The 24987-nt window shown below is 40.2% G+C and overlaps 2 protein-coding genes across 17 annotated transcripts in view; one reads left to right on the top strand and one right to left on the bottom strand.

The window, feature by feature from the left end:
- Positions 1-13130, bottom strand: part of Ecd (ecdysoneless cell cycle regulator) — a 36046-nt gene extending 22916 nt beyond the window's left edge. Inside the window, exons 1-7 of one of the 6 annotated variants that reach the window (XM_029565138.1) lie at positions 12940-13130; positions 10839-11047; positions 6742-6859; positions 3309-3396; positions 3019-3197; positions 1616-1808; positions 727-855 (exon numbers count right to left, since the gene is read on the bottom strand). In XM_029565138.1, the coding sequence (XP_029420998.1) occupies positions 727-855; positions 1616-1808; positions 3019-3197; positions 3309-3396; positions 6742-6859; positions 10839-11043 (912 nt within the window). In that variant the 5' untranslated portion in view covers positions 11044-11047; positions 12940-13130. Of the gene's footprint in view, positions 1-726; positions 856-1615; positions 1809-3018; positions 3198-3308; positions 3397-6741; positions 6860-10838; positions 11048-12751; positions 12771-12896; positions 12913-12939 lie in introns of those variants that run through there. The other 5 variants (XM_008836611.3, XM_008836612.3, XM_029565137.1 and 2 more) reach the window with 5 other exon arrangements.
- An 88-nt stretch (positions 13131-13218) lies between these two features.
- Positions 13219-24987, top strand: part of Fam149b1 (family with sequence similarity 149 member B1) — a 57110-nt gene continuing 45341 nt past the window's right edge. For 8 of the 11 annotated variants that reach the window (XM_029565133.1, XM_029565129.1, XM_029565128.1 and 5 more), the window contains exons 1-5: positions 13225-13416; positions 15106-15210; positions 17031-17160; positions 21274-21416; positions 22520-22636. In XM_029565133.1, coding sequence (XP_029420993.1) covers positions 13370-13416; positions 15106-15210; positions 17031-17160; positions 21274-21416; positions 22520-22636 — 542 coding nt within the window. In that variant the 5' untranslated portion in view covers positions 13225-13369. Of the gene's footprint in view, positions 13417-15105; positions 15211-17030; positions 17161-21273; positions 21417-22519; positions 22637-24987 lie in introns of all 11 variants that reach the window. The other 3 variants (XM_029565132.1, XM_029565135.1, XM_029565134.1) reach the window with 2 other exon arrangements.

Below are 24987 nucleotides of genomic sequence, written 5' to 3'. Positions count from 1 at the left end.
TGGGATGACAGATGTATACTGTACTTGGCTAGAAATTTTTACATAATCAGATTCATCAATCGTCTCCTGCATTGCTTATGGTTACAAATCATACTTCAAAAGGTCTTTCCTATTAAATGATGAATTTTCCTTTTCTCTCTAATTTTATAGTTTTACCTTTTATATTTAACTACTTAATGCAAATGGAATCTGAAAAAAGTATGAAGGAATCAACTTTAATTTTCATATGGCTTCTTGGTGATCTGATCACTTTTTATTGAGTAATTCATTCAGAGAACTGATATGAAATGACACATTTTATTACATTGTCATAAGCCAGGCATATTTCTAGACTTCCTATGCTGTGTCATTATTCATAGAAGCCACATTTCTAAGGAGAAAATGAAAAGCAAAACGATCTGTGCAATTTAAATATTGACGGAAATTGTTTTCCACAGGGACTAAATTGATTTATATCTCTATCAATACCACTCGAGTGTCTTTTTCTTCATATATTCTTTTTTCTTTTTTCCTTTTTGGTCTTTTTGAGACAGGTCTCCCTGTAGCCCCCGCTGGCCTGGAACTCACTATGTAGACCAGGCTGGCCTTGAACTCACAGAGATCTGTCTGCCTCTGCTTCCCAAGTGCTGGGACTAAAGGAGTCAGCCACCATGCCCGGCTTCTTCATATATTCTTAATGGTCTTTCACATTAAAAATAGAAAGAGAATTTTCTGGTTCAACATTACCAACTTCATGCCCAATTCATGGGCTCGGTACTGGGGATGTGATGGAGGTGGCAGCCCATATCCACTCCGCCGGTCTGGTACAAACCTCTGCTGTACCAGCTGTGCATACAGACATTTAGTGAAAGTGACCTGGGTATTGAGACACAAGATACATGAGTCTTTTCCTGAAACAGAATTTTGAATCTCATTTCATAGCTAATTCTAACAATAAGCACACATGATCTTCCTAGTCATATAGTCATGGGTTAAATGCAAAAAGGAACCAATAATGTCTTCATCTATATGCTGCGAAATTGACTCTACTGCCTTCTTCTAAGTTGTCAATAGTGGAATTATTAATTACATTATAGCAATTTGGGATGGGAGTAGAACGTAATAATTCTTAAGAGATGAACTGTTTTATTGTTAAGAAGAAAATGATTTTAAAAGTAGGGAAAATATGGACAAAATAGGTAGGAAATATTGAGCTGTAAAATGAGGAGTGGAGGGCTGGCAAGATGACTCAGTGGTTGGAAAGGCCCTTGCTGCCAAGCCTGAGGACCTGAGTTCAATCCCTGGGTTCCACATGATAGAAGAGAGAACTTCTACAAGTTGTCCTCTGATAAACACACATTTACACACAAAACAAATAAATAAATAAATGTAAAATAAATAAAACAAGAAATTGAGTCTCTTAAAAACATCATCCAGTCTCTTAAAAATGTCCTCCATTGGGTGTTAAAAAGAAAAACATGCAAGCAATACACGCATACACATAAAATAATAATAATAAAATTTAAAAAGAAAAAGAAAAAAGTGCATTAACTTTCTATAAGAAAGAGAACATTGCAATTTTTCCTAAAGAACAATTAAAATAATTAGCTAAACTAAATCAAGAAAGGTATCTTACCGATGTCATTACTCGTGTTTCAGGCAAAAATGTCTTGAAAACACGACAGGCTCGCAGGTCAATAGGGTCCCGTAGGTAGAAGGCTTGGACCCCTGCAGCCACCAGTCTGGGCCTTTGCTTTAGTATGGCCACAATGCCAGCTGGAAGGAAGCAGTGTGCTCGATGAAGGGAGCCTTGAATTTTTTCTGGGTACCTGTGACAGGTAGCATAATTGTTTTTATTTTATATGTAAATATCTAAAGTTCTTATATTACACACTTCCTCTTTAACCTCTTACATTGTCTTGTCCTTAAGAATGAGCAGAAAGTGATAGGAAAGGTAAAACAAATACTGTATATACTTTAAGATTATAGGAACAGGGGCTGGAGAGATGGCTCAGTGGTTAAGAACACTGACTGTTCTTGTAGAAGACCCGGGTTCGAGTCCCAGCACCCACATGGCTGCTAACAACTGTCCATAACTCCAATTCCAGGGGATCCAACAGCTTCTTCTGTCCTCCACAGGTATTGCACAATATGGGTGCACTTACCTACATGCAGGCATAACATTCATATACATAAAATAAAAATAATAAATAAAATATTTCTAAAAAAAAGTTTAAAAAAAGATTGTAGCAACAAAAGGGGGGAAAAAAGTGGGAATAGATTTAAAGGAGGGACAGAGAGATGCTCAGTGGGTAAAGTGCTTGCTGAGTAAGCATAATGACCTGAGCTCGATCCCTGGAGCCCAAGTAAAGTGTTGGAGAGAACTAACTCTTGAAAGTTGAAATCTGTCCTCTGATTTCCGCACATGTGCTATGGTACACATACATCTCCCTCACTTTAAAAAATTTAAAGATTGAAAAAAAAGGGCTTATGACCATAAAAGCAAAACAAACATACTCTGCTACTGGATTCGATGAGTCTAAAAGAGCGAGAGAGGATGCAAAGCTGGGTGGGTAGTGAAGAGTGCTGTGGACTTGGGAGGAGTTGATGGGGGGTGAGTAGGATGCAAATACACTGTGTGAATTTCTGAAAGAACTAATAAAAAAAAGAGAAAGGAAAAAAAGGACAAGAGGGAAAAAACCTGCTGTACTTTGTTTTTATTCTTAAAATAGTATAAATTACACCCAAACAAAGTTCATTATTTCAAAGTGTTCATTATAAAAAAGTCAGAGTTTACTCTAAAAAAAGTAGTATAAATTATACTCAAACAAAGTTTTAAAAATTTTTTAACACTGTTAAGACCTAACGTTGAATGGGTTGAATTAAAATGGTATTAGTACCTTCCTTTTATTTTTTTTCTTTTTTTAAAAAAATAGTTTAATTTACTTTTGTTTTATGTGTATGTGTGTATTGCCTGCATGTAAGTGCACTTGTGTCGTGCAATGCCCATGAAGACAATACCAGTGTTACTTTTCTTACCCTCTGATGCGCCTGTTCACAGCAGCTCGCACAGATTCTGAAGCTAAAACTTCTTCTGGGTGTGCTGGGATTATACTCAAAGCTTGTAGGATTGTGGGGGTTGTAGTGGGTATCCAGGATGCTGCTTCAGATTTCTGTGGTACTGGAATAATGCACAGCTCCCCATGGTAGAAAAACACCTGCAAAATGGCACATCTTAATTCTCCAAGTGGGCTCTGGAAAATCTAGGTACTTAAGAACTAATGCACCACAATGTTAATTTGGTATGTTCTAAGCTGGGGTATACTTACCCTATTGGCACTATTATCAGGATCCAACCATTTAGGGAGAAAATCAGCAGCTTCTATTAACAAGAATTCACCATCATTGTCTTCAATCCTAATGAAGGAGAAGATGCATTTTTGCATTCACAAAGCACATATTTACTAGTTATAAAACAGCTTTAATCTAATACATTTCCCTTCATCTTAGAATATTTTTGAGTATGATTATCTATGTTGTCATAAAAAAGTAAAATTTAGCCAGGCATGGTGGTGCATGCCTTTAATCCCAGCACTCAGGAGGCAGAGTGCTGGGATTAAACACTCAGAACTCTGTGAGTTCAAGGCCAGCCTGGTCTACATAGTGAGTTCCAGGACAGCTGGGGCTACAGGGAGACCCTGTCTCAAAAAGACCAAAAAAAAAAAAAAAAAAAAAAGAGTAAAATTTAAAATATGGTAAAAGCCTAAAAGAGTCGCTAATTGTAAAGAGGAAGAAGAGAGGTTAAGGAGCGAAAAATAAAAGTATTAAATTAGACAAAGAAATATGGGAATACCAGCCAGGCATGGTGGCTCATGCCTTTAATCCAGCACTCAGGAAACTGAGGCAGGTGGATCTCTGTGAGACTGAGGCCAGCCTGGCCTACATAGAGTTCCAGGTCAGCTGGAGCTACAGGGAGGTCCTGTCTCAAAAGACCAAAATAAACAAATACATAAAGAAATAAACAAACAAATAAATAAATGTAAAATAAAGTTCAGAAAATAAAAATAAGCTAAGCACAGCATAGAGAACTATAGTCCAAGCTACTGGAATGCTGAGGTAGGAGAATGGCTTAATCCCAAGAGTTCCAGACCAGTATGACCAACACAGCAAGACCCCATCTAAAATAAATAACTAAATAAATAAATAATAAAAAAGTCTTTATCTATTAGATTTATCACCTGAACTACATAAGGGCCAAATGATACAGCATTGGATACCTGCTTCAAATTAATCTTTCTATGTAACGGAGGATGGAGGAGCAGGGGTCGCACACTGATTGCAGGGCAGGAAGGGTGAGTTGACAATCGATGGGTACACGTCTGCTTCTTCTTTCTACTTTTATATATGTTTTTAATTTCTTTTTTTTTGGTCTTTTTTTTTTTTTGAGACACGGTCTCCCTGTAGCCTCAGCTGTCCTGGAATTCACTATGTAGACCAGGCTGGCCTTGAACTCACAGAGATCTGCCTGCCTCTGCCTCCCAATTGCTGGGATTAAAAGCATGTGCCACCACGCCCGGCTGTTTTTAATTTCAATAATGAAAAGTTTTCAAACTTTTTACCACCTTCTCTTTTGTTCTGGGAAAAAGATTTGTGGGGTTGGTTGCAAATGACAACTAGGACAAAACAAAGTAACGTTTTCACTGCCTTCTGCTGGCACAATAAGGTAATTACAGAGAACTATTTACCCTTTTAAAAACAGAATTAGAATATAACACTATGGGGGCTGGAGGAGCTGGAGAGATGGCTCATGGTTAAGAGCACTGACTGCTCTTGCAGAGGACCTGGGTTGGATTCCCAGCACCCACACGGTGGCTAAGAACCGTCCTTAACTCCAGTTCCAGGGGAATCTGAAGCCCTCTTCTGACCTCCGTGGCATTGCATGACATGGGTGCACTCACATACATGCAGGCAATACACTCATACACATAAAATAAAAATAATAAATTAATTAAAAAAAAACACTATGGGGGCTGGAGAGATGGCTCAGTGATTAAGAACACTGGTTACTCTTGCAGAGGACCCAGGTTTGATTCCCAGCATCCAAACAGCAGCTAGTTCCAGGGGATCCAATACCTTCTCTGACCTCCAAGGGCATTGCATGACATGGGTTCACTTACACACAAGCAGGAAATTTAAAAAAAAAAGAGTACAACAGTACATGTTTTGTTTCCCAAATTGATTTCTCTTTAAATTTCTTCCATGTATGATTTCTCAAAAAATATCAATGGCTCAGTAAAGGGACAAATATTACAGAAATCTGTGAAATCGATATTTCAGAGGGCTGTATGTCAACCAGCTGTCAGGACAAGTGTGCTGAAGATCACTGGGATTGGCTATATATGAGATTCTACAATGACAGGCTAAGAATAATGTACACAAAGATTCTGGGTGTTCTTGATTAAATCTTTAATATACAGCACAGAGCAAATGTACAGAACAGATTAAAAAAGAAAAGCTGGAACCGGGCATGGTGGTGTACGCCTATAGTTTCAGCACTTGGGAGGCAGAGGTGGGCAGATCTCTGTGAGTTTGAGGCCAACCTGGTCTATATAGTTTTCAGGGTGGCTAATGAGAAGAGGTGATTCTTCAGACTGAAAATGAGCTAAATCAAAAATGTTGCAATGGAAACTGCTGGAGCCACTGGTGGAACAGCCTCCTGTCTACCAGGGAAAATGTCTATGATGGGTAACAGGTGTAACGAAATGTTCTGCTAAAAATATGCTCATATATTGCTTCTCTGCTTTTTGGCTAAGACAGTGTAAAACTGTGTCCATATTATTGATAATTTAGAATCAAGAACACAATAAATATTTAGGAGTCTCAATATTTATGAATATATGCATATATTGATATATGTATGTATGATATATATATATATATATATTCTTTTTTTTTTTCTTTTCTTTGTTGAGACAGAGTCTCACTATGTAGCTCTGGCTGAACTGAACTTGCTATGTGGGCCAGGGTTGCCTGGAACTCACAGAGATCTGCCTCCCAAGTGCTGGGATTAAAGGTGTGTGCCACCATGCCCAGCCTATTTTTTTTTTAATTGAACAAGAAAATTTCATGATGATTACTTCTAGAAAACCAGAGTAGTACAGCCTTTTGTACTGTTTTACAATTTTGTTTACCACATGTATTTGCTGTTTCATACGTAGACTTTATTGTTTGTGAAGCAGTGTCTTTTACTATATAACCCAAACTGTCTTGAAACTCAAAAACAGAAAAACCCAAGATAAGTAGGTTTTATTTGAATATTGAGGGAGTGGAATTCTCCAAAAATACCTTCTTCAAGAACAGGAAGCCATACAAGAAGAGAAGGGAAACACACTCACTTTTTAAATCTGCCCCAAATGTAAACAATTTCTAAAAGACCTCAGAAAAAAATTATTAAATGAATAAAAATATAATCATGTACATTTAAAATAATAAAATTTCCCTAGAATAATTAAAATAATGATAATAGGGGCTGGAGAGATGGCAGTTAAGAGCACTGGCTGCTATTACAGAGGACCTGGTTCAATTCCCAGCACCAACATGACAGCTAACAACCATCCAAAATTCCAGTTCCAGGGGATCTGATGCCCTCTTCTGACCTCTGCAGGTACTGCACACATGTGGTGTACTTACATACACGCAGGCAAAACACTCATACACACAAAGCAAAAATAAATAAAATATAACAAAAAATAATGACAATACCTTGCTACTAATTCTGGAAATTTCTTTGTAATCTGTTTTATCACATAAACAATAAACCATTCATCTTCAATGTTATCTCCAAACTTTGTCATGCCATACATATGAGCAGGAACACCGCCTATAAATAGGAGAAAAGTAATCATATAACCAGGTTAAGTCTGCTACTTCAAATCAAAATACACATATTCATTCTACTGAAGGGGCCATTGACTGTGCTCCAGGTACTATTCTGGGCGTGTGGGTTGCAATTCTGAAGAAGATATGAAATATGTACTCTTGAGGAGTTTGGGATCTAAAAGAAGGAACAAATAGCCAAATCTTTCTTTCTTTTTTTTTGGTCTTTTTGAGACAGGGTCCCCTATAGCCCCAGCTGGCCTGGAAACGTAGACCAGGCTGGACTTGAACTCACAGAGATCCACCCACCCATCTCTACCTCCCAAGTGCTGGGACTAAAGGTGTGCACCACTATGCCTGGCCAAATCTTTTTCTTTTTAAACGATGATGAGCCCTAGATGAAGGCACTAAAGCCTGCATGAGCACAAAGCAGGCACTTCCTTTACTTTCAGGGGGAATTTTGTCTGCAGAAATGACAGAGGTGGACTTTATAGAAAGAAGGAGCAGCCTGGCCAAAGGCCCAGGGCTATAGGTAATACAGGATTATGGGACTTTAAGGATTCTGTGTTTGGAGGGACAGAAGCTTCAAGCACATGCACCATCCACAAGTAAATGAAAGTTATATAAAATACTTTTATACAACCAATAGTCAAAGAGTAGCTGGGTATGGTGGTGCACACCTTTAGTCCCAGCACTCAACAAGCAGAGGCAGGAGGATCTCTGTGAGTTCAAGACCAGCATGATCTACACAGCAAGTTCCAGGGACAGCCAGAGTTACATGGAGAAACCCTGTTTAATAACAACAATAAGAGAGTCAAAGGTAATCACAGGGAAGTGAAAAAATATCTGGAGACAAATGAAAACAAAACATTCCAAAACTCCTAAGATTTGGAAAAAATAGTGAGAAGTTGCAGTTTATACTTACACAAGATCTCAAATCAGTACTCTAACTTTACACCTCAACAAGCCAGAAAAAGAACAACAAACTAAATATAAATCTAGCAGAAGAAACAAAACAAGAAAGAGTATAACAGGGAAAAATGAAAAGAACTCAGCTGCTGTTTTGGGAAAAAGTCAACAAATGGACAGGCCACTAACAAGATAAGAATAAGAAGCGACTACTAAAATCAGAACGAAAGCAGGGACATCGTAATCTTTCAACAGAAATAGAGATGATCATGAGGGAATCCTGTAAATATCTTATACAAACAGATTGGGATACCTATAAGAAGAGGTCAAAGGCCTAAAAATACACAGCCTAATCCATGTCCTGACTCAATGATAAAGACATAGAAAATACAATCAGATCTGTAACTAGAAAAGAGATTGATCAGTAATCACAAACCTCTTAACAGCTAGGCATGGTCTCTGAGGCAGCTGGAGCAGAAGGATCATGTTTGAGGCCAGCCTGAGCTACACAGCAGAGCCAAGTGATCACAGACTGAAACCTCTAAAACCATAAATAAATAATAAAATATAAAATAAATAGTAAGTAAAACATTAAAAAAAATAAAATTAGCTGAGTATGGTGGTACATGCCTTTAATCTCAGCACTCAGGAGGCAGAAGCAGACAGATCTCTGTGCAATCAAGGCCAATCTCGTCTACACAATGAGTTCTAGGCCAGCTAGGTTACAGGAGACCCCGTCTCAAAAAAAAAACAAAATTAATTAACAGAAATATAAATGGCTGGAGAGATGGCTCAATGGTTAAGAGCGCTGGCCACTCCAGGTTCAGTTCCCAGAACCCACATGGTGGCTAACAAACATCTGTAACTCCAGTTCCAAGGGGTCTGTAGCCCTCTTCTGGCCTCTGTGGGCACTGGGCACAAGGTATACTTGCAGGAAAGACATTCAAATACATAAAATAAAAATAAATGAATAAATTAAAATAAAATATAAATTTTTAAGTTGATTTTCTCAGGTATTTTTTGCTATAGTAATAAAAAGCTAACCAATTCAGCTAGACATTGAAAGCATTATATACCACAATCAAGTGGGATTTATTCCTACACTATAGAGAAGGCTCAACATACAAAAACAAATCAATGACTGTGATGTACCACAGACAGAATGAAGGCTAAACAGTACAAACAGTCTTTCCAGAGCCATCAGAGCAAAAAGAGGCAAGATGATGGGCAGCTTCCTCAACTCTCCTCACACTCCACAACACCCAAGCTTCTTCAGGTAGAGAAGCTGATCAGCATGCTATTTTATCTACACTATATATCAATATTCAGCTTAAATCTTGTCCTGAAACAACGGGAAACTGCTGAAGAATTGTAAGCTGGGAAATACAATCAAATCTGTTTTACAAAGGTGACTGCCAACAGAGTGAGAAACTAAGGAGACAGGCACTAGAGAGCTGAGTTAAACCATCTCTGTAGTCTAGGAACTCAGTGTGAAGTTACTGTAGTTTTCCAGATAAAAGAATTAAAAGCACTACACAGAAATCAAACAGTTGTAGAAAGGGATCATGTCTTAGAAGTGATTGCTCTAGGATTTAGTGCCTGACTGCAACACAGTGAAGGGATAAGCTGAGTATGTCTCTGAAATACTAAGTAGCTCAGGTAACTAGGTAGACACCAATGCCATTAGATAAAGTAAACAAGAACCACATTACAAACATGGTTTTCTAAAGGATAAACAGTGGGTTGTTTTAAGACAGGGTCTTACTACATAGCCCTGGCCTGCTAATTCTCCTGCTTTAGCCTTCAGAGCACTGGGATTACTGGAATGTGCCACCACGTCTGGCTAAAGAGTTTGGGTTTTTTTACTTTATGTGTTTTTAAAGATTTATTTTATTTTTAATTGTATGTGCGTGTGCATGTGAGTACAGGTGCCTGTATGGAGGGGGTATGTGCATGTGAGTACAGGTGCCTGTGTGTGTGGGGCGGTATGTGCTTGTGAGTACAAGTGCCTGTGGAGGAGAGGTATGTGCATGTGAGTATAGGTGCCTGTGGGGGAGGGGTATGTGCATGTGAGTACAGGTGCCTGTGGGGGAGGGGTATGTGCATGTGAGTACAGGTGCTTGCAGAGGTTTGGGATTCCCCTGGAGCTATAGATACAAGGAGTAGTAAGCTGCTCAATGTGGGATCTGGCAACTGAACTAGAGTAGTTAAAGCTATTAACCGCTGAGCTACCTCACCAGCCCAAGGAGATGATTTTAAATGTACCACACTAACTTGATAGTCTCCTTGCCAGTAAACATTACATGTAGTCTAGGGAGTTAGAGTTTAATAAAATTAGGTTTGGGGGTATAGCTCCACTGTAGACTCAGCATATTTTGAACAAGGGTTCAATCCTCAGTGCTGGAAAAAGTTCAATAAAATTAATAGCAAGGGGGACATTTAGCAGTTGCTAGTCAAAGATAAAGATGAGCATTCAACTATGTGCTAGACTGACAGTACTGCAAGATGCCAGCCTCCTGAAACTAAATAGACCACGTACGCCACTGTTTGAATACAACCGTGGACACCTACCTATCCTGTTTTCATAATGACAGAAATGACAGGACAGATAACTATATTTTGCTAGAGATCAGATTGAAAGCCCTAACACAGGGAAGCAATAAAGGAAACCTAAAATGCTTCTGGGTGGCAACCTATAGTCATAAAGCCCAATTATTTTTCTTTATAAACCAGGCAAAGTTAGTCTTAGGTTCTTACAAAACAGCTATGGGAAACAAGGCAAGCTACTAAAGGCATTTTTAACACAAGCATCAAGTAGTAAGGAGAAGCTATGATTAAATAAGCAAGACAAGCCTGAGCTGGTGCAGACTGCTACTTAGATTAGGGCACGGTGATTAAAGTTCAAAACAACAATCATGAACTTAAAATATTTAATATAAGCTATGTCCTAGGAAATGATTACTGGAAAGTTCTTATCAATGATTTTTCTTTTGATAGGCAAACATCACTAATCTAAAAAGTGGAGAATGTCAACCTCTTTCAGGCAACACTGAATGAAGTGTGGACTACTTTACCTTTCCCAGGTATAAATTTGAGATTGAAAGGCTGATTCTGCCAGATATAGGGGACAAGTATAGATGCAAAATGCGTCATTATTCTCTCAATGTACTTCTGAAGAGTCTCTGTGTGCTCTTCTGGCTCCCCTGCTTTATCCGGGATCAGGAACAGGCGGTACTCCACACTGTCTTCTACCACAGCAAACTTCATATTGTCCTCCATTCTTCTTTAAAATCGACATCCAAATTTCAGTAATATAAGCCACAAAGAACAAGTGAAAAACAACATAGCACTCCCCAAATCCTAAGTGACTGTATTATTTTCCAAAAATCTAACAGTCACCTACCATCATCATTGTTTATGCTTTACCATACACCACTTTACTTAATAGTATTCTTTTAATCGCATTTATACTTAGAACTATGTTCCTTATACTCACTATGTTAAAAGGAAACCTTGATATTATAGAATGGAAATCCAGCAATACATTTCCAAGTTAACTAGTAAGTATGTAAGAATAAAATTTTAGATATGGCTCGATGCAGTGGGTGTGCCTGTGGTCTTAACTGAAAGACTGAGGCAGGAGGATCACCTGAGTCCAGGAATTCAAGGCCAGCCTAGGCAACACAGAGACCCCATCTCTTAAATAAGTGCTTGCCCTTAAATTAGTAGCGGTGTGTCAAACACAGTAAGCCCCAACTGTGCCTCTGTTTAGTTGAATATTTAAGTACTTCACTCTCTTTCTGGTGTTTTCTCCTTAACTGTGGAATGTGTTACTCTCCCATCCCTAAAACACCTCATTGACCTAAAATTGAATTAGCAAATGCTCTAAAGAACAATTTCTGGGGTCTGGAGAGATGGCTCAGTGGTTAAGAGCACTGGCTGCTCTTCCAGAGGACCTGGGTTCAATTCCCAGCACCCACATGGTGGCTAACTACGGTCTTTAACTCCAGTTCCAGGGGAACTGACACACTCTTCTGGTCTCCACACCACTCCGGTGCACTTACCTACATGCAGGCAAAACATACATATAATGAAAAATAAGCCAATAAGAGCAATTTCCCTTGCTCTTACAGAATTTAAAATTCTCCCTTTTTAAAACACTGTATGGGCACAGGCCTTTAATCCCAGTTCTTGGGAGTCAAAGGGTGGATCTCTATGAGATCTAGGCCAGCCTGGTCTACATAGTTCCACACCGGCTAGGACTAGAGCCTGTCTCAAAAAACAAAACAAGGGGCTGGAGGGCTGGCCTAGCTGTTAAGAGCATTGGCTGCTCTTGCAGAGGACCCAAGTTCAGTTCCCATCACCCACACAGCAGCTAACAACCATTGGTAACTCCAGTTCCAGGGGCTATGACACCCTCTTTTGACCTCCGTGGGCACTGTATGGCACGGGTGCATTTACATACATGCAGGCAATACACTCACACACATAAAATAAAAATAATAGAAAAATATTAAAAACAAAACAAAACCGGGCTGTAGAGATGGCTCAGCGGTTAAGAGCACTGACTGCTCTTGCAGAGGACAAGGGTTCGATTCCCAGCCCCCACAAGGCGGCTACGAATCGTCTTTAACTCCAGTTTCAGAATCCAAAGCTCCCTTCTGACCTCCGCGGCAATGCACAACACGGGTGCACTCATATACATGAGGTTAATACACTCATACACATGAAATGAAAATAATAAATAAAATATTTAAAAACAAAAAAAACCAAAACAAAGCCAAAAAATATGTATGGTATAGGGGAATTCAAACTGCAAAACAGTGGTGTGCTGCCATCTCATCCCAAAATAACTTGTCATGGTTTTGGATGCCACCTCATGCAGCGACCTGATTCTGAAGCTGTTAAGAAACTTGCATCTTCTATGCAACCAGCCATTCACCCCAGTAAGCAGAATCACCACATGTTGCCAGACGGTTGAACCCACCATCCCATAAAGCCAAGCACAATTCTTGATGTGGAATTTAGTGTCAGAACTGGACTCGAGGTCAATTGGGTAATATTCCACCACACAAACGGCAAACCAGGGAGCACAGAAAGAAACCACCCAGGAGCAGGAGCCTGGGCCTGACCCGGTCCTGTGCTCTTTCATCAAACGAGGCTCCCTTCCTCCACCTGGAAAGGTAAGGCGACTGCTCTTACGGTTCTAGGACCTCTCTGGCACCTTTCCTCAGCCGTCTCTTCCTCTGAAAGTCTTGGTCAGACGCCACCATCAACCACCAAAGCCCGGACTAGGATGGTGCTCCACACCCGCCGGGTCCCTGAGCCTCCAGGGAGAGAGCGCAGAAGCCGCGAGTCCCGGAACCCCGGATGCCAGCACTGCTGAGCACCCGAGCGTATATATGGCCTGTACTGGGCGCCTCCGTCACTTCCGCTCTGGAGAGGAAGTACACTGGGAGGAAGACTTTAGGGTGGGAACTCCGGGAGGTGGCTGTCCGGAATCTAGGCGACGGGGCGAGACGGGGTCGGTAGGTGGCCGGAGGGGCCAGGCCCCGAGACCCCCACCGGGGCTTCTTCGCTCCGGCTGCGGAGGAGGAGGAGGAGGATGATCTCCAGATACACTCGGAAGGCCGTGCCGCAGACTGGGGATCTGTGAGTGACTGCATACCCATGCCATTGTGCACATTTGGAAGTCAGGATCACTTTCTTGATCCTTTTAGCAACTTTGTAAGATGGGTGGGTCTAACAAGCTGCTGATTTACAGATGAAATAATGTTAAACTTTTTTTTTCTTTTGGTCTTTTTGAGACAGGGTCTCCCTGTAGTCCCAGCTGTCCTGGAACTCACTATGTAGACCAGGCTGGCCTTGAACTCACAAAGATCCGCCTGTCTCTGCCTCCCAAGTGCTGGGATTAAAGGCGTGTACCACCATGCCTGTGAGATAATGTTAAACATTTTAAGATTATATTGCCAATAGTGTTAGGAAGTCAAATCCCAATTTCCTCCTCACTGAGCTATGCAATTAGCAGTCATACACTTATTAAATATTTTATTTTTATTTTATGTGTATGAATATATTACCTGTATATATGTAAGTGCACCTGTTGTGCAGCTCCCAAGGAGGTCAGAAGAGGGTGTCAGATCCCTAGAACTGGAGTTACAGATGGTTATTAGCTGCCATATGGGTCGTAGGAATCAAACCCAGGTCTTATGTAAGAGCAGCCAGTGCTCTTAACCACTGAGTCATCTTTCTAGCCCCTAAATATTAACTATATATGCTAGTAGTAATTATTTTAAGTTACACCTGAATTTTTGGATGGGCTCTTTTCTAGCCATGTTAACTTTTACACAAACTGCTAAATTTATATATATATATATGTATATGTGTATATATGTATATGTATATACATATATATATATATATACACACACACAAATACAAATAAACCTATCTAAAAGCCTATCTAAAATGATGGCGTAGGGCTCACACATAGTAGGACCTCAGTAAATGGTAATACTCTGTCTCATACAAAGAAAAAAAAAATCTCTCCTTCCTTTTAGACACATATTATCTATTAAGGAATAGGCTGCCTACACAATTCAAATAATAAGCACCTTGAGGGGGTGCTGGAGATATGGCTCAGGAGTTAAGAGCACTGGCTGCTCTTGCAGAAGACCCATGTTCGAATCCCAGCACCCACATGGCAGCTAACAACGTTCATAACTCCAGTTCCAGGGGATCCAATGCCCTCTTGTACCTCCGAGGGTATTGTACAACACAGGTGCACTTACATACATGCAGTCAATACACATAAAATATTTTTAAAAATAAGCCAAAGAAACAGTCATTTCCCAATGAATTGAGTGGGCTTGACTTTAAAATCCACTTTCATTTTTTTTAATTTAGATTACATTTATTTTGTGTGTGTGTGTTTTGTGGCACACAATGTGGAAGGTCAGAGGACAACTTGGAGGAATCAGCCCTCTCCTACAACTGTATGGATCAGGGAATCCACATGGTAGAAGGGGAGAACCAACTCCTGAAAGTTTTCCCCTGACTTCCAAATGTGCACAATGGCATGGGTATGCATACACAGACACTAGAAATAAATGATGGGCTGGAGAGATGGCTCACCTTTTAAGAACATTTGCTGCTCCTGCAGAACACTGGGTTCAGATTTTAGCATCCACATCAGGAGATCCAGTGCACATACAGAGTGCATATATAGGCAGACACACACGTAAATATATGCGATATACCTTAAAAATGTGAAAAAAAGTATTTTTTCCTGTAGGAAATATGAAATATCAAAATAAAACTTGTTTGTTTTCCCCCCCACAGGAAAGGAATAACAAAGCATGCTCTTAATCATCACCCCCTTCCAGAGCAACTGGATGACATTTCCCCTACCAATGACAGCCATGAAAAAGACACAAGTTCTCAAAGGTAATAACACTAAGTGTTGTTTTGTGCTTATTGCATTTGCTGGGGTTTTTTTTGTTGTTGTTGTTTTTTAACAGAGTCTCTCTAGTTACAGCCCACCTGGAAGTCACAATGTGTACCAGAGTAGCCTCCATCTGCAGAGATCTATCTACCTGCCTCTGCCTCCCAAGGGCTGGGGTTAAAGGCGCATGTCACCACACCCGGCACTTATTGGATTTGCGAATGGCAAAATCTTATGTATTTGGACCAGGCCTTTGCGCCTGAAAACAATTCTGCCTGAAGCAGGACAGTTGCTGGAGGTCAGGAGTTTGAGGCCAGCCTGGGCATGATAGTGAGCCCTGATCTATAAAAAACCAAGCAATCAGTCTGGGTGTGGTGGCGCACACCTTTAATCCCAGACTTGGGAGGCAGAGGCAGGTAGATCTTTGTGAGTTCAAGGACAGCCTGGTCTACATAGTGAGTTCCAGGACAGCTGGGGCTGCAGGAAGACCCTGTCTCAAAAAAAAAAAAAAAAAACCAAACAAAAAAGCAATCCACAGATGTTTTCACTGCCATTTAATTTTCATTCTGGGATGGCTATTGGCAACAACATCACACTTATTTTCACAACCTTCCAGAAGTCAGATTATGAAGGAGTTAAATTGTACTTGAGAGGGATCTGATATTTTAGTCCTATCTTTGCCATTTATTAGCTGAGTAACATTGGGTAAATGAGTAACATCATGATTAATGAAATAGAAAACCAATAGTCATGAGTTGGTACTTTGAAAAATTGTCAGTAATGATAGGCCTTAACACAAATGACAGAACACATGAAATCCAGTGGGGGCCCATGGGTGGTGCCAATGGGGAAGGAGGTATAAAGATGATTAAGATGTTCTGTATGAAATACTCCAAAATTCAATAAAAAAATTTTTTTAATTGTCAGTAAAATTGACAGATCTTTACTTGGTTTGACCAAGAAAAAAGACATTATCAAAATCTCTTCTCTAGTGTCGTGAATATAAATGAAGTGAAGTACATGTAGCTTTATGTTTGACTTGTAGTGAGTGCTGAGTAAGTGATAACCACAGTGACTAAGATATGGAATGAAGAGACCACAGCTTCAGAGAGTTCTGAAAGCAGTATGGATTCAGAAAGCTGTAAAGTCAGAGTCTAGTCTTAAGACCTGGAACTAAAACTGAGATTCTTACTTTTAAAAAATATTTTATTTTTATTTTATGTGTATGAGTATATTGGCTGCTTGTATGTAAAGTGCACCGGATATGTGTAGTGCCCATGGAGGTCAGAAGAGAGCATCAGATTCTTGGAACTGCAGATACTGATGGTTGTTAGCCACCATATGGGTACTGGGATTCAAATCCGGCTCTTAAGCAAGAGCAGCCAGTGCTGTTAAACACTGAGCTCTCTCTCCAGCTCAAGATACTCTGTTTTTTAAAAGGAGTAAGTTGGGTCCTAAATCATCAAGTTATGGTAGCAAGGATTACATGAGATTGATAACTGCAAAAGTACTTGATAAACTGTAAACATATCATCCAAGTTGAGATGTTCTATTAACATTAAAATTAGGTGTAAAGAATGTTATGGAAGAAATAATCATCACAAACTGACTAGATTTAGTACAGCTGCCATCAGCTCTATAGAGATGAAGTAGGACTCTTCCATGATGCTTGAATTTTAAGTTCTATATGTATTTTTGCCTTTACAGATAATTTTTGTACATACTTACATCTGATAAGTTGCTGGGTAGTTAATACTGCAGAAACCTGAGGAAACATGAGAATTTTCTTTTTTTCTTTCTTCCTCCCAAATTGTACATTTAGTGAATCTGATATTACCCAAGAATCACCTTTTATATCAACCGACACCGGGAATTCCAGGTCTGCTTTTCCAAGTTATACAGGCACAGGGATCTCCACAGAAGGCAGCTCGGACTTCTCCTGGGGATATGGTGTGAGTTGATGTTAATCAGTCTGCAGAGTTCTCAGGAGGCTCTTCTGAGAGCTAAGAATTTTCAGTATGTTTCATTTCTTTACTCTCCTGCCTTGCTGGTTTACATTTTAATTCTTTGTGCTTGTGTGTGTATATAATGTGTACATATGTATGTGTACACATATGTGCATGTGGAGGCCAAAGGACAACATCCAGTGTCTTCATTTATTATTCTTCCATCTTATGGTTTGGTTGTTTGCTTTTTAGGACAGGGTCTTGCTATGTAGACTATCCCAGGCTGGCTTCCAGCTCACAGTGATCTGCTGACTCTGCCTTCTAAGTGCTAGGATTAAAGATGTGTGCCACCACACCCAGCTTCACTTTATTTTTTTAATTACAAAAAATTTCAGTGCATGTATGGTACGAGTATATGCGTGTTGGAGGAGGGGCACATATTTGGACGTCAGAGTACAACTTTGTGGAGTTGGTTCTCTCCTTCCACCTTTACATAAGTTCCAGGGATCAAACTCAGGTCATCAGCCTTGAGAATTTCCTTCTGGGCCAGGGCCATCTAACCAGTCTGTCACCTTATTTTTTTGAGACAGGGTCTTTCATTGAACCTAGACTGGCTGGCCAGTGAGCCACTGGGATCCACCTGTCTTCACTCAGCCCTGGGGCAAGATGTGTACCTCCAAGCCTGGCTTTTACATGGGTGTTGAGGATCTGAAATCAGGTTGCCATGCCTGAGCAGCAAGCACTTTACCCACTGAGCTGGATCCCCAACCCTACATTTTAATTTTTTTTAATTTTTTTTTTGTCTTTTTGTCTTTTTGAGACAGGGTCTCCCTATAGCCCCAGCTGTCCTGGAACTCACTATGTAGACCAGGCTGGCCTCAAACTCACAAAGATCTGCCTGCCTCTGCCTCCCAAGTGCTGGGATTAAAGACTTGTGCTACCACCCCCGGCCATTTAATTCTCAAATCCACACTTCTAGTAGTTGTAAAGAAGCTTCAGTCTTTGCCTTCTTTCAGTATTTACTTTTGTTTTAGGGAATAGTTGAGCCTTAGGGATACTGCGTGTTTGACTTAAACATCTGCAGGGTCATAGGCATCTGGCCTCTGGATCTATTTTGCTGTGCTCCTTCACTACCAAGAGCCTCTCCACCACTCACGTTACTTTGTTATTTAAAATGTTTTTTAAAATGTATTACTGGGGCTGGAGAGATGGCTCAGCAGTTAAGAGCACTGGCTATTCTTGCAGGAGACCCGGGTTCAAATCCCAGAACCCACATGGCAACTAATAACTGTCTCTAACTCCAGTTCCAGAGGATCCCATACCCTCTTCTGACCTCCTTGAGCATTGTATGACACAGGTGCACTTACATGCATGCAAGCAATACACCCATATGCATGAGATAAAAAATACTAAAAATAAAAAATAAATATGTATTACTAAACCATTACAACCTAGAAAAAGGTGTATGATAGATTGTTAAAAGGAACCAAGCAGATTAAAAGTAATATGTAGTTGGGCATGGGCATACACCTTTAATCTCAGCACTTGGGAAACAGAGGCAGGTGGATCACTGTGAGTTTGAGTGAGTCTGGTCTACATATTGAGTTCAGGCCAGCCACAGTTACATAGTGAGATCCTGTCTCAAAAACCAAAAGGAAAAAAAAAGATAGTATGCATACTGAAGATCAGTTTTTGTTTTTACTTTTTTTCCTTATATATTAGAAGAGGATTGAGGATTTCTGGTAACAATATTAATTAGATAATGAGAAGTTTACTTGTGTAGTTTTGGGCTATCTTCCGTCATAAATTATCTTTAGGACTAATGATCTTGAAAGAAAAATCAAAAGACTAAGTTTTTTTGTACAATTTTGATGCTTTGATAAAATAGGTATTTTAATTTCAGTGTCTTTTGAAATCTGTATTCCATTTGGCATAGTTATAATTATGGCATACCTGCATATAGCAGCATTATGCTCTATTTCTCACTTAATATTACTTTTTTTTTTTTGAGACAGGCTCTCATTATGTAGTCCTGGCTAGCCTAAAACAGATACCTGCCTGCCTCTGCCTCCCAAGATTAAAGGCATGTGTCACTGTGCCTGGCCTTTTCCAATCATTTTAAAAGTATGTATACTTCCCTTACATAGTGGTATATGTGCATACTAGTTTGTGGTCTACTTAGCCATTTACTACCACTGTTTCATGTTTCATTGTTTATTACCTCCACACCTGTCAACTTGAATAGTGTATATAATAGTTCCTGGTGTTAGTGTATCATAATGGGAGCTTCCCCTTACTTAATACTTGAGTTTTCAGGGGGTGTTTTTGTTTTTGTTTTTGTGGTCTTTTTGAGACAGGGTCTCTCTGTAGCCCTAGCTGTCCTGGAACTCACTATGTAGACCAGGCTGGCCTTGAACTCACAGAGTTCTGAGTGTTTAATCCCAGCACTCTGCCTCCTGAGTGCTGGGATTAAAGGCGTGCTCCACCACACCCGGCAAGTTTTCAGTTTTTATTCAAGAGATACTTTTGAGTGTATTTGCTCATTGCTGTAGTTAGCTCTGAGGATGTGGGGTGAGAGTTCATAGTTCAGTAATCTAATGAGGGAGATAGAGAAAAGGAAGATGGCAGAGGGCTGAAATAGAAGATTATAGGGAAGTTCACTTTAGCTCTAGTTACCAGGTAGGATAGCAGTGAGACTTAAGGATTAACATTCACCACGTGAAGAGTAAGAAAAAGAGCTTTTCAGATGATAAACAGCACATGCAGAGCCTCAAGGAAGGGGCTGGAGAGATGGCTCAGTGGTTTAAAAAAAAAACAAACATGTGGGTCTTGTATGCTATCACCATTGCTGAGTAAAATACTGTTACTCAGATTTGTAGTTGTTCCTGGAATATACATTGTTCAGAAGGGCATATTTTCATACACTCTTGGTAAAAGTGAACTATCAAACTTTTTCCTTTTTTTAGTGTTTTTTTTTTTTTTTTTAATTTTAATTTTTTTTTTTCTTTTTTGAGACAGGGTCTCCCTGTAGCTCCAGCTGTCCTGGAACTCACTGTGTAGACCAGGCTGGCCTCGAACTCACAAAGAACCACCTGCCTCTGCCTCCAAGTGCTGAGATTAAAGGCATGTGCCATCAAGCCCGACCCTTAAAAAATATTTTATTTATTTATTTTATGTGTACGAATGTATTGCCTGCATGTAGGTAAGTGTACCCGTGTCGTGCAAATCCCCTAGAACTGGAGTTACGGACAGTTGTTAGCTGCCATGTGGGTGCTGGGTCTTCTGCTAGAGCAACCAGTGCTCTTAACTGCTGAGCCATCTCTCCAGCCCCGTAAACAGTATCTTGAATGAACCCTTAAACAAAACAAAATCTGGGGCTGGAGAGATGGCTCAGGCGGCTATGAACTGTCCTTAACTCCAGTTCCAGGGGAATCCGAAGCCCTCTTCTGACCTCCACAGTATTGCACAACATGGGTGTGCATACATACATGTAGGCAATATATTCATACACATAAAATAAAAATAAAATATTAAAAAAAAAAAACAAAGCAAAATCTGGTTGTACTTATTTTGCAATAAGAGACTGAACTATCCTCTCTCTCTCCCCCCCAATCTCTCCCTCTCTCTTACTGTGTATATTTCTGTGTATGTGAATGTATGTGTCAGGGTGCACAAGTGCCATGGTGTGCATGAAGGTCAGAGGATAACTTATGGGAGTTGGTTCTCTCCTTCCACCATGTGAGTCCCAGGTATCAAACTCAGGTCATTAGGCTTGGCAGCAAGTGCCTTTACCCACTCAGTCACCTCACCAACCTCATATATTCTTTTTTTTTTTTTTAATATTTTATTATTTTTATTTTATGTGTATGAGTGTTATGCCTGCATGTAAGTAAGTGCACCTGTGTTGTGCAGTGCCCTTGGAGGACAGAAGAGGCTGTTGGATTCCCTGGAATTGGAGTTACAGATAGTTGTTAGCTGCCATGTGGGCGCTGGGATTTGAACCCGGGTCTCCTGCAAGAACAATCAGTGTTCTTAACCGCTGAGCCATCTCTCCAGCCCCAAACCTTATTTATCCTTAATAGTTCATCTAAATATTTTAGGGGTGGTATTTCCTTCTAGGAACTTGACCAAAATGCCACTGAGAAAGTCCAGGCAATGTTCACAGCCATTGATGAGCTCTTGTATGAGCAGAAGCTGAGTGCGCATACCGAGAGTCTGCAGAAGGAGTGCCAGCTGTGGACATCCAGCTTTCCTCACCTCAGGTAGGGAAGCTTTCTGTTGACCAAGATGAAACAGAAACAGTGCAGGTCCAAAAACCATGAACTCTGAAATCTTTATGAGCATTTTTAAATGGCCATGATTTTAATGAATGTAAATAAGACCATGTGATATAAAGCCTCAGCTGAAAGAAAACTCAAGTTGGTGGGGGTTTCTTGAAATTTCCATAATTCCCAACATGTCATCATAATTGAGTAAAACTAATTTTTTTCTAATGTGTGTGTGTGTGTGCATGTGCGTGTATACACAGCATTTCATATACCCTAGGCTGGCCTGGAAATTTTGATGTAAGCTAAGGATGACTTTGAACTCCTCTACCTCCAAGGGACTGGGTTTGCAGATGTGAGCCACCACACCTAGCTGAGGAAAACTACTTTTGCACCAGTAGCTGAAGTCTGAGTATCAGAGTGGTCCAGAAACTTTCTTTCGCAGTATGATCAGAAAATGTATTTGTTTAGATCATTGTCTATAATTAAATTTTCACATATACTTGAAAGGAGACATCCCTGAGAAACCACAGTAGTACCACTTACTACACATACTTATCTTTCATAAAGCTTCATGTACTTAAGAATATGACTCAGGAGCTCCATGGGATGGTGCACGCCTTTAATCCCAGCATTTGGGAGGCAGAGGCAGATGAGCTCTGTGAGTACTAGGCCAGCCTGGTCTACATAGCAAGTTTCAGGCAGGCTGGGGCTACAGGGAGATCCTGCCTCATAAAAGACCAAAAAATAAATAAAGAATATGACATATGACTCAGTTTTCACTAATTTGGCTAGACTTCATATTTTTTGGAGTGTTGGGGATTGAACCCAGGGTAGACAAGTGCTCTACCACTAAGCTACATCCCCAACTCATCCTTGGACTTTCCTTTTAACTTATGGGCTATGATTTTATCTTTTCTATCTACACTGTACTAGAGTACATATGTAGAGTAAGAATTCACATTTCTTCTCAAGAATCATAATCAGTATCTGACTAAGGACATATTGAATTTCTATGCAGACATCAAATTTAAATGTCTAGATTTTTGTATGCATGCCTAGTAAAGGTCCTTAATTGTGTCTGTTTCTTCATTTCGAAGGATTCTGGGTCAGCAGATAATGACTCCAAGTGAAGGTTACGGGTTGTACCCTAGGTCCCCTTCTGCTATTTCAGCTTCACATGAAGCATCCTTGTCTCAAGAAAGAGATTCTACTATGTAAGTATTTTATTAAGCAAGTACTTCAGTATCTGAGTTTGCAAGTAGTGATTCTTTTAAAAGGATAACGGTATTAAAGAACAGAATTTGGGTGTGAGAGTGTGTAGGGGTGCTGCTGCTGTTTTGCCAATTTTTGTTGTAAGAGATGTCAGGGAAATATGCCATGAATATGTTTTGGGTTTTTTTTTTTTTTCAGTTTAACCTCTCAGGTTGCTGTAAAATAAAATTATGAACCACTAAGACTCACTTTAAAAATTATATCAATTTTTGCCACATTACATTGAAAACTTCCAATAGCTTCCCAATGACTTTAAGATGAAATCTAAAATTATAAGCTGGCTCTCCCTCCGTCTCTGTTTTTATCTTCTGCCGCTTTCAGTCATCCTGCTAGTGCCAGGTATCTTTCATATCTTCAGCACACTGAACCAGGGACTCAGTTCTGTTCTGGGGATTCTCAGGCTTGGAGGAAGCCAAAAGAATAAGCAGCATGATAATGAGATTACTTTTCTAGGTCTGACCCCTGGCAACAGGCCTGGACTAAAATACACAAAGAACAGACTGTAGTATAAATTGAGATTATGGCTGCAAACGGAGTTGCCTATCAACCAGTATTTAGGTCAAAATGAGATTCCCCAAAGTTAAAATATTAGAAGTTGGAGAGGGTATGTTTGGACCTCCTCCATCAGGGTAGCTGCTCAGAGCTCAGCAGACCATCAGAGAGTGCCAGGTTCTGGCCTCTAACTACCAGAGGGCCTGAGAACCCAAGGGACAGCCCCCGAATCCTGCCTCCACATGGTGGTGAGCTTCCCCTAATTGGGCCATATCATCCCCCACCTGGGATTTTGTGAGGCCCCTCCCAAGGCCCCAGGGCAGATCTGGCTTTGCTAGGCTAAGGCTGGGATCCTAGCAGATGGGCCAGAGAGTGCCAGAGTTCTGTCCCCCAGACCCCTTCTGGCATAGGGTTGACAAAGCACAGGACTGCCTGAGAGAGCCTGGATCCTGCCTCCATGTGGTGAAGGAAGACTGAGTGTACCTGACTGGAACCTGAATTGGGCTTCTGTGGGTACCCCTGAATAGGTGATCTGAAGCCATCAGTGTCCTCCAAAATAAACCTGAGAGGACCTAAACCCTGTATCAACCAGCTTTACATAATCAATAAAGAAAGGATCTAGGCACCCTGATAAAACAAACAGAAGCATACTTCAACTGAATTCTCATATCAGAGTCATAAACAACAAAAGAAATTCACATGCCAAAACCACAACGAAAGAATAATAAAGTGGAAAGCCAAAACACTACGTCCCCAGCAAAGCCCACCAATCCTGTAGAAGAGTTCTACAAGGAGAATCCCCTAGAGATAACCCAGGACACTGAATTTAAAAGAACAATCATACAACATGATCAAGGAATTCAACGAATTTAAAGAACACGGGAACAAAGAGCTAAAAGAAGATAGGGATTGGCCGGGCGTGGTGGTGCACGCCTTTAGTCCCAGCACTTGAGAGGCAGAAGCAGGCAGATTTCTGTGAGTTCAAGGCCAGCCTGGACTACATAGTTCTAGGGCTACAGGGAGACCCTGTCTCAAAAAGACCAAAAAAAAGGAAAAAAAAAAAAAAAAAAAAAAAAAAAAAGGAAGATAGGGATAAACTTCTGAATGAATTCACAAAAGAGAAACATTGAAGAAAATTCAGGCAGAAATGCAGAAATGAAGAAGGAAGTGCAAAACTCAATTAAATATCAACACTGGAGGATAAAGTTGACGTATTGGACCACTCAAGCAAAGATTAAGAAATTTTTTTAAAAACACAGGAATGGAATATGCAAGAGATGTGGGATACCATGAAAAGACCAAATTTACATATCATAGGCAAAAGGAAGGAGAAGAATTTCAGGTTAACGGTACTGACCAGATCTTAAACAGGATTGTACAAGAGAATTTCCCAAAATTAAGGAAGGACGTCCCCATACAAATACAGAAAGCACATAGAACACCAAATAGACAGGATCAAAAAAGAAACTCGCCACAACATAATCATAGTAAAAACACTAAATGTACAGAATAAAGAGAGAATACTGAAAGCAGCAAAAGAAAAACAAGTCACATACAAAGGAAAGCCCATCAGAACTACAGCTGACTTATCATTGCAAACTATGAAAGCCAGAAAAGCCTGGGCCGAGGTATTTCCAGTTCTACATGACAATAGATGCCAGCCCAGAATACTATGCCCAGCAAAAATGTCTGTTATAGTTGAGGGGGAAAGAAAAATCTATGACATGAATAGCCTGAAAGAATACATGTCCACAAAACCAGCCCTTCAAAGAATACTTGAAGCAATACAGAGAGCAGAGAG

This window comes from Nannospalax galili, unplaced genomic scaffold (assembly GCF_000622305.1).
Source record: "Nannospalax galili isolate Female #2095 unplaced genomic scaffold, S.galili_v1.0 scaffold1437, whole genome shotgun sequence".
Lineage (NCBI taxonomy): Eukaryota > Metazoa > Chordata > Mammalia > Rodentia > Spalacidae > Nannospalax > Nannospalax galili.
The sequence above is the reverse complement of the archived record's forward strand: the minus strand, read 5'-3'. Positions and strand labels throughout refer to the sequence as shown.